At 37.3% G+C, this 21114-nt stretch overlaps 1 protein-coding gene across 1 annotated transcript; it reads right to left on the reverse strand.

Moving 5' to 3' along the window:
* Nucleotides 1-6756: 6756 nt before the first annotated feature.
* Nucleotides 6757-21044, reverse strand: LOC149178577 (alpha/beta-Hydrolases superfamily protein). The gene is made up of 8 exons (XM_089420390.1): nt 20693-21044; nt 17478-17507; nt 16924-17050; nt 16641-16787; nt 7723-7853; nt 7424-7561; nt 7127-7225; nt 6757-7049 (listed from the first exon to the last, which is right to left on the reverse strand). Exons 1-8 carry the CDS (start codon nt 20933-20935, stop codon nt 6828-6830), a joined length of 1137 nt encoding a protein of 378 aa, XP_089276516.1. The 5' UTR covers nt 20936-21044; the 3' UTR covers nt 6757-6827.
* Between the last annotated feature and the right edge of the window lie 70 nt (nt 21045-21114).

Genomic DNA, 21114 nt, shown 5'->3' on the forward strand with positions numbered 1-21114 from the left:
ATCACACATTCTAGAAGGGAGTGTGAGTAGCAGAGTAGCAGCCGAGCACAGGGAAAGAGGGAGTTTTCAACTTGATCAGAGATGGTCATAGTTGCGCTGAGAGATCATGATAGGTTGGATGGCTTCTCCAATTATGACATCTGGAAGGCCAAGATGTCCTTCATGTTGAATGAATATGGCCTGAAGCTCTACATAGACAACGTTGTGGCTGTTCCCCGAGATGCGGATCAGCTAAAGGAATATAGGAAGGAAATGTAAAAAGTGACGTAGTTGATCCTGTATGGAGTCCAAGACCATATAGTCTCACACATCGTTGGCAAGGACACTGCCAAAGAGATGTGGGATGCTCTCGCCACGTTATATCAAGGTACTTCCGAGCAGCGGAAGATGTTCCTAGAGGAGAAGCTAAGATGCATCAGGATGCAGAAAGGGGAAGGCATTGATATCTTCCTCACCAAGATTCAGGAAGGCATAGATATCTTCCTCACCGAGATTCAGGAAGTCCGGGACTAGCTTGTAGTTGTTGGGGCAACGTCTCAACCAACAAAGTTAGTGAGGTTGGCACTGAATAGTGTCTCTAAAGAGTGGCAAGTATTTGTCCAAAGCATATTCGGTGGAGACAAGCTACCAAAATGGGACAGGATGTGGTCAGACTTGTAGCAGGAGGAGTTGAGACGAGGCAACAGTAGTAGCCGACCAAAGGTGGTGAAGGAGGAAGAAAATGTGGCCCTCGCATCAAAGGATCCTAGTTAGGGGCAGGGGGCGCTAAGAAAGAAGAAGAAGGACCTGTCAAAGGTCAAATGCTTCAAGTGTGGTGAGCTTGGTCACTACAGAATGCAGTGTCCTCTCAGGAAGAAAGACAAGTCTGAGAAGCAGGACCATCAAGCAGCATCTGCATAGATCGACAGGTTGTCCTCCAGATTGGAGGAATACTTCGCGATGTTGGCAGATATACCTCTAGGAGTAAGGTGGGGAGATTTGGTACTGTAGTCCCATAGAACTATAGAGTTTGGGCAGGGTCCTTGAGGAGTCCACCTCATGGATCAATGCCTTACTACAATGGCTCACAGTATTCAGTAGCAGGATGGATCAGTGGTAGTTGATGCAGTGAGTACCAGAGTGATAGTTGTAGACTAGTAGCAGTCAGAAGCTGAGGAGCACAATGCAGTGTTGACAACAAAGCAAGTTGTCTAGTGCAGAGTTGACAGCAGTGCAGATGCTAATAGCAATCAGAGACTCAAGAGACAAATGCATCATATTGAACACAATCGATTCAGTATTTTGGATGCTTTTCAGTTGTAGATATTGCAGATGTAGTGTTGGCCGCAGTATGGAAGTGTCAGCAGCAACACATATGCAGCATAAGAGTTGCACAATAGTTGGTGGGCAGCAGCAACCAGACATGAGTAGCCTGATAGGAGATGATACAAATACAAAGTGTTGTGGCATGGTGTGTATCACTAGAACACATTCCTCACTAATTGTTAATTTTTGTAGCATCAGATGTGTTCTAGCCGCAATATTTGGTGGAAAAGCTAGATTACATGAGATCTCCAAGACCTAGAAATCGTTTATGGAAATTCCACCTAGCAGTGACTTAATTAGATTATGAATCAATTTTTTAGTGTTTCCTAAGTCTAAACTTAGGGAAACTGTTAATTAATCAGTGTTAATTAAGTCAAGGTGAGAATCATCTAGAAACTCACACAGATCGATTCCAAGATGATCCTAGCCATTGATTAAGTTATAATCTTGGTCGTTGGTGCTCCAATAGTGGATTATACGAGGAAGTCGATGGGCACTTGGAGAACAAACTTGAGAACACCATAAATTCGATTTCTTTGGCAGACTGATTTCCAGAGTAGCAGTAGTCAATTGCTAGAGAGCCAAAGATTGAAGTAGTGAGTGAGGGGCAGGGATAGTGAGTCTGGAGGAAGTTTTCCAAATCCGGAGAGGCAGCAGCAAGAGGGTCGAGTTATTCCCAGTGAGGTAGTGTAGAGGACTGCATAGTTGCTTTAGATTGACAGTTCGATTTAGCTAAGGAAAAATTTGTTCTAAGTTCCAAAGGTCAGGCAGAAGTTCCAAAGTGTGGGAGAGACGATTTCCTCAGCAAAGGCAGGGATAACGACTTCATCAAAGACTGGTTGGAGTCTTGACGTCATAGAGACTGCACAGAGGCTGACGCGGAGGGTCCAGGAGGCCAAGTTTTCTAAAGGCAAATTGTGTCAGGATTGCTTGTGGAGGAAGGGTAATTCCCTTCAATAATTTTGCCTAGATTTTCTTATTGTGGATTGCCAGTTTCATGCATCCAAATGTACTCAAATTTTCACAGATGCATAATAAAATAAACCCTCATCTGCTACACTAGTTTTCCCGCATTGGGTTTTTCTGAGGACTTTTGTCCAAAAACATTGGTGTTATTTTTATGTGTGCTAGTATTCTCTCAGTTTCCAATGCTATTTATTTCCGTAGTTTTTATTTGTAAAGGTTGCAGTGTGTTTATGTCGATGTTGGTGTAGCAATAAACTAAAGAATTAATTTATCACTTAGAAAAAATAATATCAGTCGTTGCAATAAGATTCTAGTTTTGGGAATTTTCACATCTAGGGCATATATTGCAGTCGCAAATCTGAAATTTTAGACCTCTCATCAAGTCAAATTTTGGTGTCATAAAAATCTAGTATGCAAGTCGAACTGTCAAGGAAGAAGAACTACTCTCAGCAAAGAAGAAAGGAGGCTGAATTCACTATCATTCTCTCACACGTGCCAATCTAGGGTTTCCGCAGTGCAAGCCGAAAGTTGCAGGTAAGGGAGGCCGAAAATTACAGTCATAATTGCAAGGCCGAAACTGTGGTCAAAGAAGTTGCAATTGTTTGTGAAACAAGTTTGACTTGGGTTGACTTAGTGAAGGATAAGCTCATCAAAGGAGAGGCTGACTTGGTCGTGGAGGAGTCTTGGTCTTGGGTCTTAGGTCTTGGAATTCATCATTTGAAGATTCTATAAGAAGAGAATAAGTCTTGTGGGTTTTCCTCTTGGGATGAAAGGTTTTAACCCTGGCTAGAAACCTACATTTTGTGTCCTCTTGTCCCATTAATCTTCATTATTTTGCAGTTGTTTGATGATTAAAGAACATTATAATAATCAAGATAAGAAGAAGTTAACTACAAATACATCAAATCAAGTAGAAGAACACCACACTTTCTCCTTTCAAATGATCATGCAAATGACAGGATTGAAGGTACTTGTAATGCGTTAGACAACTCTATAGTCCAAGGCATGACTTCCACTATTATGCTTGGTGGAAAGACCAAAGGTTTGGAGGTGGAAGTTTAAAACATAAAATATTAGAATCCATGGAAAGAGCAACAGTTTGGATATGGAAGTTTAAAATATAAAATATTAGAATCCATGGAAAGACCAAAGGTTTAGAGGTGGCAGTTTAAAACATCTATAAGACCATAGGTTTAGAGGTGGTAGTTTAAAACATATATAATATTAGAATAGGAAAGGTAAACTTGGATATTTGGAGATAAATATATGGGGTCACCATGTAATGGTGCTTGCATGGTTCCAAGTAAGGAATCAAAAAATTAAGGACTTTTGGAATCCATGAAGCAAGAACTGAAGCATTAAGGCCATGCAAATATAATGAAATAATTCCTATCAGGACACAAACCAAATCTAAAAACTTGTAATCAATATTCCTATACTTTTGAAGATTAGTCTTTTGATGAAAGATAAGAAGTGATTACCTAAACTCTGCTTTAAGCATTAATCACATTCTTGAATATATGAGTACGCTAGAACTTTGAAGAAGAAAGGATTTAACTTAAATAGATCAAGAGACTTCATACGAGCTAAGTCACCTGACACGGGGATTCGGATTCGACAGATACAGGGATTCGAGTGTCGGATACAGACATGTTGAACCCCCAGAACAAGACACATTCAGATACGACGATATGTTTTATATATATATATATATATAATTGGATATTTCTTACATAAATTCTCGTTCATGATACAAATTCATTGATTCAAACATAGATCTTCTTCTAGATGTAAGTTTTACAAAGTAACATTATGCATACAAAATTACAAATACAATTGTGACATAAATGATAAATGATAAATTACAAATTTATAATACATATTCAATTCATCAATGATCCAATAGGAGAAAGACAAGATAGTAAGATAAAGATATTGTAGTTTTCTCATTAAGTCATCAAAATCAAAATGTGTTACTGTTTACATAGGTAGTGCAATGCCAATGGCAAATAGAAATAGCAAATACAAAACAACTACAACTACAAGTCTACAAGTATATGATCCTCAAGGCAGTAGGTAGCTCATGACTCATGAGTCATCAATCCTCATAGTCATCATCAAAATCAGCGTCACTGTCCTCATCATCATGGTCACCATTGCTCTCCTCTGTTGCATCCTCCTCCTATGTATCCAAAGTCATCTCTGCATCTACTAGTGTGGAGGAATACCCCTCTATAGTATCACCATCATCAAATCTGACAGGATCTAGCACTCACATGTTGCTTAAATCTCCTTGAAAATGCTCCCACACCCTTTGCTCCTTGCTCCCAAACACCCACATCAAACTAAACAAGTGAATGTACAAATAGAATGGGGAAATACACCTTTATAACACCGTGCAGGTTCTTGATTTTCGAATTCGTGTTCGAAAATCTGGACACGTTCCGGATACGAAGTGTCCTAATCGGACACGACGTGTCCTAATTTTCAGACACGAATCCGCCCGAATCGTGTCTGATTCGTCGGATTCGGGACACGTAGGGCCTAGGCGACGATTCCGGTTTCATAGCATACGAGGTAAACATGACTAGGGTAACGAGTAACGGTTCTAATTCTTCAACAGACAATGATATAGTACTTAACGGTTCTAATTCTTCAACAGACAATGATATAGTACTTACTTTAGAGGCCACTGAAATAAGAGGAATAAGATCATCTATTGGAACAGATGCAACTTCAGAAGCAAAACCATTATATCATTGAATGAGGAATGCAATAAAGAACCTATAAACAAAGGGTCCAGTTGAGTAGATTCCCCAGTGATGGTGATGCAGATGATCACAACTTTTCCTATAGTAGACTCCTTGATGTGCACCCCTTGCAACTCGTTGACTATTATCTGTCATGCTCTTCCAATCAAATGTTTGTTTCAGAATTCAAAGAGTTCCTCAAATGTTCTTTTGTGTCTTCTGTTGACACAGAAATTTGATACATACAAATGAGTTAAATCTAATTACAGATAACTCTAATGACTGACGGCTCTTATACCAATCTAAAATGGATCTTGGGATATGCTTAATAAACAAGAAAATATACTTACAAATGACAGCCAATATTATACTAGTAAATGTAGAACAGCATAAGAAGGCTCTATAATCATAACTTGTATTGAAGACAAACACTTCGATGAAAATACATGTTAAGATAAAATGACATTACAAACTGACTTCAGACTCAAAGCTCACAACACACTTCATTTTGTATATCATATACACAAATATTACACAAGGATGGTGCTATGAATTCTTTCGTGCTCAAAGGAATTAAAGTCTTATGATTAATATTAAAGATAATGAATATATATATCTATAATATTGTCAATTGGGTCTATCTCGGGTTGTTGGGAAGAATGATTGTTATCTTCCTCACCCACGTTCTATCCCAACAAGTGACATGTTGAGCTCTTAATAAGTATATTCTTGTAAAGGCCTTGAGCCTTGTATCGACAAAGCCTTGTGCTTTTGTGAAATCTGGTTTACCCTACGTACCATCCTCGTAATAAGGGAAATATATATATCTATATAAAATAATATATATGTACTTTATTTATATATATATAAAAGAAAGATCACAGGAGTGGGCCTATAAGTTAAATACATAGGTTGTTCTCCAACCCATAAAATCTACAAGTTTGGAAATTTTCTAACGTCATTGTTGATTATCTCCTCTCTAAAATCAACCTTTAAAAACATTTAAATTGGACAAAAAAGTACAATTTGACCCTAAAATTCCAACTCTGCTGCTATACACAGTGGAAGCTATAAGCTTCCCTTGAAGTTTGTTGTGTCAATCTGTTTCCACCATGATGTCTAGATTGTGATCCTAAAGTGGCCTGGAAGCCTTAAACATGGTAAGCAATGTTTCAGAGTCCTGTATTAATAATTAAGTTCCCATTTTCCAAGCCAAAAAATAACAAAATCTACAATCTATATAACATTAAATTGTCCAAAAAATAATGGTCCTTGTCATAGTTATACATGTGCTTTTTTTGAGACAGTTGGTCAGAGTTGGAACTTGTGTATGATGCATGCAGGTTGTACTAATTGTTCTGTTTCCCAGCAGTTCGATAAATTTAATGGAAGCAGATTGATTTATTCACGGAAATATATAAAAGCCACAAAATGTTGAAAAAACGCATGTTATGATGTGTAACTTGATCCCATGGTGCACAAAATGCTTGGCATTTTAGTCAAAGTTCGAATGGATTTCAAAGGTTTCATGCACATTTACATTGTCGACAATGAAACCTTTTCTGGCAATCAGTTTTGCTTTGTATTTTTTGTAGGAATGGTTGCATGCCTCATCTTATGATTTATTGATTTCCTTAATTTCTTTTGTAGATAACCGACAGTCATATTACTTATTTCGGTTGAATGATAATAAAGCATTAGTTCAAACAGGCTAAAATCTATATGGATTCTAATATTTGAACACTGCCATAAAAGAATATTTAATTGATAGAGATCACATGTTCACCATATAAAGGCACAGAAATTCTATTGTTTTGAATTACAGTGTGCATCAAGCCAGGAAATAATATTGTCAAGGACTTGAAAAATTGTTTCATCTGGCTCGCCTTCCAGAATAGCATGATAGGCATCTTCATATATTTTCAGTTGTTTGTCAACACTTTTTGACTTCTCATATAGAACCTTGCTCACAGAGGGATCAGTCATCTTATCAGCAGCCCCGTGCAGAATTAATAATGGTAAAGAAACCTGCGTCAAGAATTCAAGTGTCCATAATTTCCACAGAATTGTATATAAGAAAGAATTCGTATGAATTTAAGGCTCACCTCTTGCAATCGTTGTTCTATCTCCGACGTAGTTCTTAGCATCTCTAGTGCAGTCCTGAGGCGTGGCCAATCTTTGTAGGCAATTACGTTATAAGCAGCCTAAGACAGACAAGGAAAATAAATAAAAGTATCTAACACCATAGATTCATTTGGTCCTCTTTCCCACAAGCGTCACATTTTCCATAAGAAAAGACAATAAATCATAATTGCAAAAGAATGTACGAATGTTACTTAATTAGAGTCAGATACAGAAAGCACATTAATTATAGAAGGTTACAAGAAATATGAAGAACTAACCATCTTTCTCTTCTTGATATCTCTAAATGCTAACTCGGCTAAGTCTTTCTGAGGAACCAATTTCTGTTTTGGAAAGATGTGGGCTATGCCTATTAAAATCTGCTTCAGAGGCCAAGATGGAGTGACATCATCTGCAATCTAACAGTTACATGTATTTTAGAAGTCACAAGATAGAACCCAAACTGATACTTTTGAGAAGAAAAATTCTAAAATGTTAGAAAACATTTATTAACTCAGAGCATATTTGCTCATAGTGCTCAAGAAGTTTGATTTTAGGAGTATTAAGTTGGAAAATTTACTTTACACATTGGAGCAACGAGAACAGCTCCATCCCATACATTGGGCTGCTTTAAATGAATCTTCAGAGCCACTGCTCCTCCCAAGGACTGTCCAAAAAGAAAACAGGGAAGATCCTTGTACTCTGGCTGACCTGCAATTTTAGAGAGTTAAAAGAAAGAAATTTGCAAGCATATTTGTAAAACTAATAAAAGTTCCATCAGAGTTATTCTATAGTTTAGATAGAGCAGGCCGGTCCCTTCTGTTTTTTCAATCACTAAACTAGGAAGCAGAACTGCTACGAAAATCAGTTTTCAAGATTCACTTACAACATTGCTCTTTTGATACGTTACATAAAGTAGCAGAAATTATTGAGAGGCACATGCAGACACCATTGTCAAGGAATTCTATAAAAGTAACTGCATATCAGTTTGGCAACAAAAGAAAAGCTTCATGAGTTATGATCACTAGCAGATCAGAAAAACGGCCTTGGAGAATAACGTGATCCAGAGACCAACCGTGGAAGATCATCTGGTAAAATGCGGAAAAGTATAGTTGATGATAAACCCATAGATCTTGATGAAATCCTATATAATTTCTTCATCCAATTCTATCCTGTGCCTACAGGCCATTAACAATAACAAGCAAAAATTAAAAAAAAAATTAGCTTCAATCATTATTAACCAAATTTAAATAACTTTGATTTTAAGGGAACCAAGTTCAGGTCCAAAACTGTTCGTGACAATATCATGCACATTGGTAACCATGAATAAAGTGATGTTAGGAATCCTGGTGTAGGAAAGGGTGATAACTGAAGTTAATGAACCACGTTAACTGTAGGTTAGGTATAGAAGTAGTTAAATGATTTATTACATGGTCTATAAAAAAAATCTATGTGGATGTATTTGATGACTTCATTAGAAAAATAAATTCTCCTTATATCTATTTCTCTCTGACTGCATTCACTGCACCATTGGAGTCAAGCAGGGGTGTTCCCTTTCCCCAACCTTGTTTGGAATCTATATTGATAAGCTTGATTCCTTCCCCATAAGAGCAGATACAGGGGTGAAGAACAGTGTCTTCTACACCATGTCTTAATAATCATTCTCCTTTTTGTTGATGGTGTGATCCTTTTGGCCTCCCACCCAAGGGACTAGAGAGACAAATTGATGCCCTAGCTAGTTTTTGTGACCTTGTACACTTCATAGTGAAACTTAGAAAAAGTTAAGTTTATGGTCTTTAATGTTTCTAGGATCTCCTTAGCATACTACCACTTCTTGATAGGTAGTGAGATTGAAGTGACCACCTCTTATACATACTTGGGAGTATAATTCACGGATACAAGGTTTTGTTTCCAACAGGCCTTATCACCTAAGTTCAAAAAAAGTTATGGATCCTTTTGTATGCATGAGCAACTGTACTTCCAGATTCATTTCAGGATATTTCTACCAAATTACATCACTTCAATGCAATCACCAACCCACATATGAGTCCAAGGTCTAGGGATCTATTCTATTTCACCCAAAAAACTGGCCCAATCCAAACCGGAACCTATCAAAGAGGCCAATTCAATAGGGCTTGGGATCAACCCAGATCGGTGGACTGGTTTGTACCAGTTTGGTACCCGTAACAAACTGGTACAAACCAATCAGTCCCGTCATGAACCAGCTGAGCAGGTCACCAACCCCACACGTGCAGATTTGAGAGGATTTTTAGGCTGTTTTTTATAAATAACAGTAAAATCCAGTGTTGCGAACATCTCGATAACATACCGATTTTATCTCGAAATCACGATTTTTTGGCCTAGCCGATGTTTGTCGATTTTTACTAATATTTTGATGGTATCTTGATTTTGCCGATGTTTGCCAATTTTTACCGATATTTTCCCGATTTTTATGAATTTTTTGTTTTCTAGACGCTTGCCGATTTTATCCCAATGCCAACGTTTGCAACATTGGTAAAATCCTTCTGTTGACTCTATCACTTTGCTATAAAGAGAACCCTCCCCCTCTTATTTGCCTCACACCTCTCATTGTAACCTTTTGTGATCATATGTGAGCTTCCTAAGTTCTACAACAATGATGGTTTTTCAACAGTAGTCTAGCAGCAGCAAGCTTGGAGTTCGTTCCACATCTTGGAGATAATTTGGAGCTGTCTAGCGGAGTTGGCATCTTTGGGAGGAGGCTGAAGCCCATCTTTTCAATCTCAAGTATGCTTTCCCTCTTCTGAAATTGCAGATAGGAATGTTGTCTCTATTTTCTTTTTCCAGATTAAAATCAGCCCCTCTTTTTTCCTAAATATGCCCAGCTTTCTTCTTAAATTTAAGATAGGGTTTGCATTATAACTGTTTGTATGTTTTTCTTCAATTTGCAAATTTCTTTCCATTTAAATTCCATTATCCATGGCCCCAAGAATCAAAGACGCTGTGATTTTATTAATAACCAAATCGTTTGCAAATATTGCCAACACTCAATCGGGGGGTATTCATGGGTTGAAACAACACTTGGCTAGTGTAAGAGACCAAATAACCCATGTGGTGCACCAAAGGAAGTAAAAGGGCATATTAGAGCAGAAATGCTTAGACAGTTTGAAAATTTTGAAGAGGATAAGGCTAGGGAGAAGACAATAAAATAAGAATTTGCAGGGAAGTGGCAACTCTTACTTATGAGAACAAGTGCTAGTGATCATTTTGAACTTGAAAACTCTTCCCCCGTCCCTTCCACCAATCTACATGACCCCTTTCATTATGTTACTCCCCCTCCCGAGTCTCACAGTCAACCTAAAAAGAAGAAGAACATTAAGAGCTACTTCCCATCTTCCCCCTAGCTTTGCCTCCGTTAATTCCTCTCAACCAAGTCTAACTCAACCCACATTAGATGCCCATTGGAAGAAGCAATGCAATGAACCTACTTTTGAATACATTGCCAAAAGGTGGTATGATGTAGATATCCCCCCTGTTACCCTTTTAGCCAAACTCAATCTATATTGTTGAATAGCGAAGTAACTTTAGTCTTTGTCTTTGCAGCACATTGGTAGGAGCCATTTGGCAGCTAATGTTCTCAATTGCAAAAGTTTGCAGTTAGAGTCCTCAACCAAACATGTAGTGATTCTCTGTGTGAAAATTTGCAAGTCTTTTCTACGATCACAAAGACTAAAGACTATGTATTATCTAGGGTTGACAAGAAATGCCCAACAATGAATTAAAAAGGAGTAGGGAAACCCAATTTTGTATTAGTCGGTTAGCACAGGGATTTAGAAGTGTTGACCACTACGTGTCAACAACCCATAGCAGTACACCCCCTTTTTTCGCAAAAGGAATAGCACCTGACCGACGTGTCCTTATCGACGTGTCTGTGCCGTTCAACTATCATCATCAGCCTGATCATCATGTTATATTGTAAACCTATTCTGCATGTATATGATATAAATAGTCTCAGCAAATCCATGTCGTGTACGTAATTACCTAGGTAAACCTACTTTTCTAGTAACAATCTACATTCTGAGAGGTTTTTTTGTCTCACCGATCCATTCTCGGATGGTTGGCAGAGTTTTCCTTCAGCCTTACCCCAAAGTCGGAATGGATTTTGTCACTAGGATCTTAGGCGAGTCTTAGTGTATATGATATAAATAGTCTCAACAGATCCATGTCGTGTACGTAATTACCTAGGTAAACCTACTTTTCTGGTAACAATCTACATTCCGGGAGGTTTTTTGTCTCAGCAATTCATTCTCGGATGGTCGGCAGAGTTTTCCTTTAGCATTACCCCAAAGCCGGAATGGATTTTGTCACTGGGATCTTAGGCGAGTCCTAGTGTTTTAGATCGAGTCTATGTAAAAGCGATTTGGGAATAATCATAACTATTTGGTTAGGTTATTTTATTACAAATTGCTTGGTCTGCTGGATTATATTTGTGTCGCAAAAATGGGTAGTTTGTGAGTGTCTATTACAGATGGGTTTTCCCCCTTATGATGTAAAAATATGAAAATTATGATGTAAAGTGTCTTGAGGGTTGGAAAACATAATTTATCCCCTCATAGGTTAATTTTAAAATTTCTGGCTAAAAAATTAATTAAAATCCTAAGCCAGAAATTTAATTAATCCTAGGTAAATTTAAATTTTCCAAAAGCAAAACTCGTCGGTCCTAAAAAATCAAATTTTTGAAGGTCCCGGGACTAAGGTAAATTAATTATTTTGCAAAATTTTAAGCCTTTGGTCCCTAGGGTTAAGTCAAAGTCAATATTTTGAGGAAATTAATTCAAAATTTTAATTTTTGAATTAATTAAAATGCATTTTATTGAAAAATTCGAATTTCCTCAATAATTTAAAATTTCGACGGATGAGATTAAAAGAAATGTTGATCCTCATCAACAGTCGATATTGCTTTGACAATGATCACTCGAACTAGCCATTGGAGGATTTATCTTTAAATAGGAAGTCATTTGTCAGTGAATTCATCCGACCTTTGAGTCGTGTGCTAAGTGACAAGCTCTCGTGTAATTTTTATTTGGATAATAAAGAAAGACTTTGGGGTTAATCTTCGCTAGTGTTACTCTTCGTGGAAAAACTGTAAGATGTGTCATTTTTCATGTGTAAATTTTTTTAGCCATTGATAATAGCCTCTGAAGAGTAATTTGAGTACAGTTATCTTGCTCAGTCGCTGGGGTTTAACTTTTTAAGTGATAATTTAAATTTTGAATGTAATAGCAGGTATCAGTTGTATAAATCGAATCATTTAAGTCTTGCTAGATCTAAACAAGTATTTGGTCACTCAACTGTGTCTCCCGGACTGGTTGGTTCCCAACTAGTCTTCCTTCATTCTGTTCCCGTAGGGTCCACCCCCCTTTGCTTGCTGTAGGGGGACAACTTAAATGGAGAGATAGGGGATTAGGGTCACAGCCCCCAATCTGAGCCGTTGTCGTGGTGCCTAGACATTCTAAGAGAGTCTAAACAGAGTAAGGATTAAGAGTGACAACCCTTACTCTGAGCGTTATCGCGGTGCATAGACACTTTGTACGACAAAAAGAAGCATTAAAGGTTGTATATAAATAATTTTGAAATAGAACTTGAAGATATTAGAATAAAATTTACTTGAATGCATTTATGATGTCAAACCACTTTTCCACTTTTAAAAGATAAATAAGCACAAGTGGGAATATTAGCTATAATTAGGCTTTTAGGCCTTGGAGTAGGATATGTTTGGATGAATGTTTTGCATGGATAGTTTGTGAGAGATGGCAACATGGCCAAGTGCAGTGCCCATACTAGTTCTAAATTGGTGCCTGTACAGTATTATCTTGTCTTATTACTATCAAGTGTTATTGAGTGTCAATAGATTTTCTGTTTTAGTTTTCAAGCATTTTTTTCCTACTGCATAATTTACATGAGCTACTAAGTTTCACCATGCTAGAGTAGAACAAATTGCTAAAACCAGATCTGATGCTGAACTACAATAAATTGCTGAAATTATTGTGTACCTACATTCATTTATATCACTAAATACCTGCCATAACTAACTCTGTTATTACAATAAGTTTACCTGCTAAGTTCATGTTGTTATAAAGTATTAGTATCCGTCAGTCCCTTTTGGAACATAACAGCAACATTGCAGCTGCATTTAACCACAGAATTTCATATCAAAATCTGTTATTAATTGTTAGCACTAGAATTACCATGTGGAACTACTACCAACAGTTAAGAACAATTATAACAGAAGTATTTCAATTAAAAAATGTTGTTTTGGAAGTTGAAATGTTGTATGCGAGTCAATAGAAACTCTTTTGTTGTTAAAAAATGGTGACGAGGAATTTGTTAAATTAAAAAGGATTATCATATGGCATGCTAAAGGCAATGTTGGGAATAATGATCAAGGTATTAATCTACCCATTGATATGTCAACAAGAAGCTATTGAGAGACCGAGCACCAGAATTTACTAACAATGTGTGCAGTCGTAAAATCAACAAATTGTTGGTTTCTGTTGCAAAAACCTTCGCTCCTTAGCTGAAAATGATTTTGAAATGGTACATGTGGATAAGCAATTGTCTAACCATTTTTCTTCCAGCAAGCAAAATGCTCACTACACAAATTTCATAGAACAGCCAGTCACTCATGACAAAATGCCTTCAATCATGCATCATACATGCCTGTATGATGAAACATCACGAAACACATTCGCCCCTAGATGATGTTGACCAAAAGTGACATTATAAAATTATATCACCTAGGAAAATCCAAAAAGGCAACATCAACCATAAGATAAAAGAACATAACAAAAAAGCTATGTTCCACCAATTTTTTGGGATGCAGAAGTGCATAAATGCACATGGGGGATGTGTGGGAAACCCCCCCAAATTTAGGGAAATTCATGGGGAATGAGGGGACATCAGGGTCACTAGCATAGTGGTCCCCACTCCAAAATTATGAAGATAAAAATAATAATGATAAAATTCCAACAATAACAATTCATCCCATGTAAAGTCATCATGTTGGAGTCTAAATATGATATATTAAATAGTAAACAGTAAACAATTCATCCCATTCAAATTCATCATTGTCCATTATATATTGTTGGGAAAAATATGTTAGCAGGAGCTTTGCTGCTAGGAATTTACTAGGCTCTTTAGAGATTTTTTTCAATAACACAAAAGATACTTGTTATTGTGCTGCAATTAAATAAGAAAAACATAGTGGTGCAGTCAAGCTAAAATATGAGCAAGAAGAAAGAAAGTAAACAAACAAGAAGAACTAGAGACAAAGATTATCAGAGAAGAAAGCCAAGAAGTGGAAAAAATGTGAGAAACAGGGAATCTAAATAAGTCTTTCTGTCTTTCTAACTCTTTAGATCCTCCTCTAAATCTATCTTCAGATCTTCCCCTATACGTCTTCAGATCCTCCTCTATATCCTCTTCAGATCTATCTTTATTTGTTATTTTAGGCCTTATGGACAAAAAAACCAAAGGGGGGACACCCAAGTGTCCTCCTTTCAGGATGAGGTGTCCAAACACCTCCCCTCTCTAGGGATACCCCCCTTTCTGGGAATCATGCTCCCCACACTGGGGACAGATTTCTCCATGCATTTCTCTGCATTTCCCAAAAAGGGGGAAGGAGGAAACATTTCCCTAGGTGCATGGGAAGAAAGGGGGCACGCCCCCAACCCTAGGATCTTGTGGAACACTACAAAAAGGCTAACCCATCCAACCATCAAGTGTGTCCCCCATCACACATCCAACATATAAAGACCATGTAGAACACCTCCTCCAAGTGACATCAAATAATACCACAAATTCCAACAATCATGAAATATATATCTCGTAACCATCATCATCTAACCAATTGGGGGACTAGAAACATCATCCATATCCCAAATAAGCATATATACCAAACCATGATAATGAGATGGTATGCATTACATCCATCAGAAGTGCAACCAAGGGGTGATCAACAAGGCAAGCATATGTGAAAAGACCACCAAGAAGCAAGCATAAATCACCATCCAACCCAAGAGAAGTGAGATTCCCCAGCCAGAGATCCCCATCAAGTGATCAAATGCAATGAAGAGAACAGACTCCATGAAGATGAATGCCTCAAGTCAGTCCAATACTTCAAGAGTACTAGGAGCAAATCTCCATCAATGTGACGAAAATTACAAGATGGAACCTCATAATATATAAGTTGTAACACTTACCATGCTCTGAAATTTAACAGATGGGACAATAACGGGATGAATGAGAAAACAAGGATGGGCAAGAGAAATATCACATATATGAAAGCTGGGGCGTGCAATGTAACTGATGACAAGATGATAGAGCATGATGCCAAGAGAGTGGAGTAAAGCTGGGCCAGAGGACAGAGCAAAACCAATTGAACCAACTTCTAGGATGAAGTTACCGTTTGTTAAAATTTATCACTCAGAACACTGTTTCTTTATCTTGCAACAACCAATTGTTGCATCTACATTTATATAAAATACTCTGCAAAAAGAATGGAAATGAATGAAAAGAAGAGTTGCACCTTTGATATTTTCACAAAGGGGATTTGGGAAGCCAATAAATTAGGTCTTAAAGTACACATCTAGAGAAGATCTGAAAATTTACTTGAATCCAAATGCCAATAAATACATTTCCATGGACCATAAGATAGAAGATTATTAATAAAGAAACAAAGGATGCAATCTTTGTTAAGTTTTGATGGTTTTGGATGTCAGGATTGAACATGGTGCCAGTGATTGGCAAGCACTTTAGAGAAATATGGGCCCATAGGATTAGAACTGTGGGCTAAAGATTTTGGCAGAAATTTTATGGCTATTATACAGTTCAAGATGGGCAAGATGCTAAGAGAAATATACCAGAACTTTCTCTATAGTGAGTTTTGAACCAGGAAATGGCCCTGCTTGGTATGCTTCACGTATAATTTAATGAGAAAAAGTTATTTAAGATTAAAGTCTTTAATTAAAGGATAATTTATAAAGATCATTTGTACATTAACTCTTTGGTATTTGTTTTCTCCAACTAAGATTTTTGTTGCCAGCATAACCTTGCCTATGGAAAATATGCTGTAATTCTCACATACCCTATCATACATCAGAAGATACAATTGGAAAATATTCTGTAATCACTATGAAGTGTCAATTGATTTATGTTTCTCATGGTACATGCAGGTTGCAAGGTCAAAATCTAATCAGTGTATTATCAAACTGTGTTGAAAATAGTGGACGAAATGAGGAGGACGAGATAAAGATACTTATTCTAAAGTAAATTTGGTTATGTTTCTTAGATAAAAATTTAACTCGAACTGAAAACTGAAAAGTAAACCTCATGTGCTTAAGTGTGGTACATAGAAAAGGGACCATGCCTCTTTTGATAATGCCACGAAAGTAGTTCGAAGAAGAGGAGGATGAAAAAAGTGTAAGTTTGCAGGAATATCCGAAAGCATAGACTACACACCTTTAATTTTGGAGTAATGTTCAATGACATCATCAACAAGTCTATCAAAACATGGAATATAGCAATGAAGGCCTTCTGAAAGGCCCAATCCTGGATAATCCATTGCAAACACACCGTATCCAGAGGCTGCAATTTTCTTAGCAATTCCTGCAAGTTTTGCAATATCTCAAGTATTAACACCATAAATTCCCTGGATTAAATAATTACTATAATAACCAACTTCTCTAACACATTAAAAAGAAAAATCAAATTTCCGCATAACTTCCAAGAATATGAATATCACCTTCAAAGAAAAAGGTGCAAGTATCTCCATATCCATGACAAAAACAGACAATCGCCTTGACCGTACCAGACTCTGGAAGCCAGCTTTTAGAAAAAATTTCTAACCCTCTTGAATTTATTTCATACCTCTGTTCATTTCCCAGAAGTCAATTTGTCAGCTTTAAAAAAATTTCACATGAGGAAAACTTTGGAACATCCATAACTTCATCAAAAAATTTACAGTTTACGGGGAGATTGTTGCCATTCGGAGTAGCATATAAATAAGATCTAAGAGCAGCATTCGGAGTGACAGAAAATAAATGTAATTAGATTAAAACATTTTCATGGGTATACCATCTTGTTAATTATGGTTATAAGTTCATCTTTCTCCTACCATAGTTGAGTAACAGACCAGAATTTTTTACTAAGGAATAAATGATATCCTAAGACAAACCAGAATATCAAGACCAACAGTACAAAATGCAATAATTCTCTTGAAAACCTAGCAAATGGTTGTTACTGAGTTGTTACCATAAAAATGCAAATAAAAAAATTAAAGGATTAAAACTAGCATACCTCTTCAGTCTTTACTCCAGAAGGTGCCATCTGCAAAGAAAAAAAAAGTTTTCATTCAGATAATGCAAACTGCAGTGTCACTCAGACTCATTGACAACATGTTTTTCAGCAACAGGACTTCATCCAAAATCTCCTTTGATAAATTTGCCATTTATTTGTGTCTAGGTAATTTTATCCGTTCATTTAGAAAAATTAAGTATTACAAATTTCCAAGGCTTCCAAGTTCCTAATTTTCTATCTAAACAACAATTTAAGGTGCAATGTGAACAGAGTGTCGCTATTATTGCAATCCACTCCGAAAGATTGATTTATTCTAAAGCAATAACAAAATCAGAATTTAAGAGTGCCTGAAAAAGTAAAAACTTTAACAGTGCTTCTAACTACTATATTATACATCATGGTAACTATTAGTGCTTTGATCTAAGTGGAGTTACAATTTCTTTCTGCAGTCAACCATTTGACATGAAAAATGGTAACCTAAGCATATACTCATAGGAATCTCCATGTCCTGATTTCAACCAGGGATTGCCACTGTAGGGGATCAGGTTTTATCACCAACACAGCACAAATCTCCATGGGTTTCAAACTTTCAACTTGTGAATCTGTGATTAGTTTTGATTAATCCCAAGTGCTTTGCCATTCAAGTTACATTGCACTTATTTGTTTATTCAAATGCTATAAACTTTCTATAAAATGTTAGAATGCAAATGTGTTCTAGGCTCCAAAATACTTCAAATTGAAGAGTCACTAAGAATACAAACAGATTAACATATTTATTTTTTGTAGCATTCAGGAATCATCAAAAGTGTTATCATAATGCTCAAGGGTTATCCAAAAACACTTTGTCGAGTCAAAGACTCAAAAGATATTGTTTATCGACATAAGCATAACTCTTACTGCTAAGGTAGCCCCAAGGGATAGCTCAATTGGTCGAGTTCCCATTGCTAAGTACCTTGCCAATTGGAAGGTCACGGGGTCAAATCTCCAAGACACCCTTGGGGTTGGGCCCGACCAGATAAGCCGGCGGATAGATCCCTTTGGGTGGATCTGCCCAGATTATTACCCGTGGATGTAGCGGCCACTTAGTGACTGTGAACCACAATTGAAAAAGCTCTTACTGCTAAGGCACTTTGTTACCTATAAGTATCTGGGTCATAGTAACTTCAAACTTCTGCTGCACGTGACCACCATGTTATCACCCATAAATTGAATTGATTTATCGCTTAAAAGCTCCATGTAATGCTAGGGTAATCAAATAAGTTATTTTTAGACGCTACTTTATCAACACTTAATTTGCATCAAGGAAGAAAACCCTCAAAGTATATTTTCAACCAATAGCCAGAGTAAGATTTGATTTGGAACCTATTTCTACTGAGAAGGAAGATATGTGATTTGATTTGGAACCTATTTCTACTGAGAAGGAAGATATGTGATCTAGAGCTTCCATTATTAAATCCCCTAGGAGGTTGGGGATCAATTGGCTATTAACTGAATATCCTGGACGGATTTACTCTTCCTCTTTTATGATTCTGGATGTATGCTTTGTAAGTGCATTATTGCTATGGTGCTTTAATGTCAGTTCGTCTTCTGATTCCATGCATAGACCATGATGTTTTTCTGATGCAGGCTGCCCCACCCATCAGAAGATCATGAACATTCTCCAAAAACATTAGCCAGATGTTTCAATGGTAACCTAAGGAAGTATTATTTAAAATTTTGATCTATTGATCCAATTTTTTCGTTAACTTATTCTAAATGAATAACTTTCCATAAATCTTAAGATGACCTAAACTGAGTTCACATCCAGTCAAACCTTGCCCCAGTAATAATGAAATTTCGCTTCAATTCTATCTTAGCATCCCTGATAACTTCGTCTCATTATGAGATAACTCAGTAACCCCACATGCTCTGTGTGCAGCATCAAAGATCTAAACTTTAGTCTTTCATTAAAGTAAGTCAACCTGATCAACATCCGTTAGCTTGTCATTTAATGTCTGTTCAAACTTGAAACCTTCACATCAAATGAGCTATAAGATATAAAGTTTTCATTATGAAATCCCTAAAGTTGGAGTTCAATTGATTATTAACTGGATATCCTAGAAGGATTTACTCTCCTTACTCGACACCAATCTGGCTGTATGCTGTGTAAGTGTGGTCTTCTTATGGTGTTTTAGTGTCATATTATCTTCTGGTTCCATGGCAGAGGTAATAATGTTTTTTTGGTGCAGACTGCTCTAATCCATCAAAAAATCATGATCATTCTCCAAAAACTCTAGGCTGGTGTTTCAATGGTAGCCTAAGGAAGTAGGATCCGATTTAGGACTTCAAGTGGCATCTTTTATATTAAAAATGTTATTTTGAGCTACCAAAGCCCAACGCTTAAACGTAATCGGTGCTTCTTAGGCACCCATGTTCTCACAGTGGCTTGGGAAGTCCGCACCGACCACCTGTGAAGTTTCAATCATCATGGCCCATATGCTTATGATTTCACTCACAATGGTCCTAGCAACCCAGGGTTCTCTCCAAATTCCAAATCACCCTTATGTCCAATCATCATGATCTACCTATCATTTTGCTCCTAAGAACCCAGAGCACTCTCCAAATCACCATCCTTCCTAGAAGGGACCCAACAAAGCCACAAAGAGTCAGAGTGGGCTCTTCTACAATATTTTAGGATCAGATAATCTTCCAATAGTGCATGGAGGGGGCAATGTTTTTCTGGCTGCAATTTACTCTTTCCATTAGAAAATTATGCCCATCCAAAAACCATTAGGATGACATTTAATAGTGGCCTGAGGAGGTAGTCTCTAATCCAAGACTTCAAATTGCACCTTTCTGATAGTGTCAGCAACTTGGGTTCACTGAAACAACAATAAGCTCATAGTTTGATTGTGACCAGAGCAAGCAGACTCCCAGTTGAGCCTTCAAATGGTATCTTCCAGATGCTGTAAGCAACTTGGTCTCATCAAAACAACACACATACTTTCAAAGCACAAGAAATGTGGAAGAGATATACACTCTTTGATGCATATAATTTAAAGTTGTATCCTAATAATCCAATATATAAACAATAACTACATCCAATTTAGGGGTAATTCCGTCCTTATTAAGCACCCAGGATTCTCACCATGACTTATGAGGTCCGCCTTCACCAATTGGGGATTTCCCACCTAAGAGAATGGTACCAAACAAAAAAGAACACTGCTAAATCTCACCTTGAAGAGACAGTGGTCCAAATTTTGCTGAATTTGGATGAAGGCTTCCCTGACTCGCCTCCGTGCAGGAGCCTGATCCAGATTCATCTGAGAAATGGTGTACTTCTCCTCGTCTAAGCCCTCCATGGCCCTGCCTCTGACCCTTCTTCTGCTGAGCCTAACCACACATGCAACAGCGACTGCTACTACTGATACCGCTACTGCCGCAGTAGAACTAGACACTACGCTAATAATTGGGTGCATATTCTATTAATTTATAACCGAACACCTGCAATTCAGATGGGCTACATTTAAAGCTGGTATGTGCGCAGAGGTTGTAGGTTCGGTCCCATTCTTGGACTTTATTAATATACCCACGTCAGTAAGTACACCAGCCTTTCAATTTCACGGCCCGGAGGAGAAGTAAACCGCAAGAACCTGCA

The sequence above is a fragment of the Pinus tabuliformis genome, chromosome 4_1 (genome assembly GCF_031772625.1).
Source record: "Pinus tabuliformis cultivar Carrire ecotype Pingquan chromosome 4_1, CPIR1, whole genome shotgun sequence".
In the NCBI taxonomy this organism is placed as follows: Eukaryota; Viridiplantae; Streptophyta; class Pinopsida; order Pinales; family Pinaceae; genus Pinus; species Pinus tabuliformis.

Bases quoted from the DNA above. Each gene is read 5' to 3' on its own strand.
- LOC149178577 (XM_089420390.1), bottom strand. From the start codon at position 20,935: ATGCACCCAATTATTAGCGTAGTGTCTAGTTCTACTGCGGCAGTAGCG. The intron at 17,051-17,477 runs GTATGCTAGTTT...GGAAATGAACAG, and splicing joins CTGGAGTAAAGACTGAAGAG to AGGTATGAAATAAATTCAAG. The intron at 7,562-7,722 runs GTAAATTTTCCA...TGTAACTGTTAG, and splicing joins TCGTTGCTCCAATGTGTAAA to ATTGCAGATGATGTCACTCC.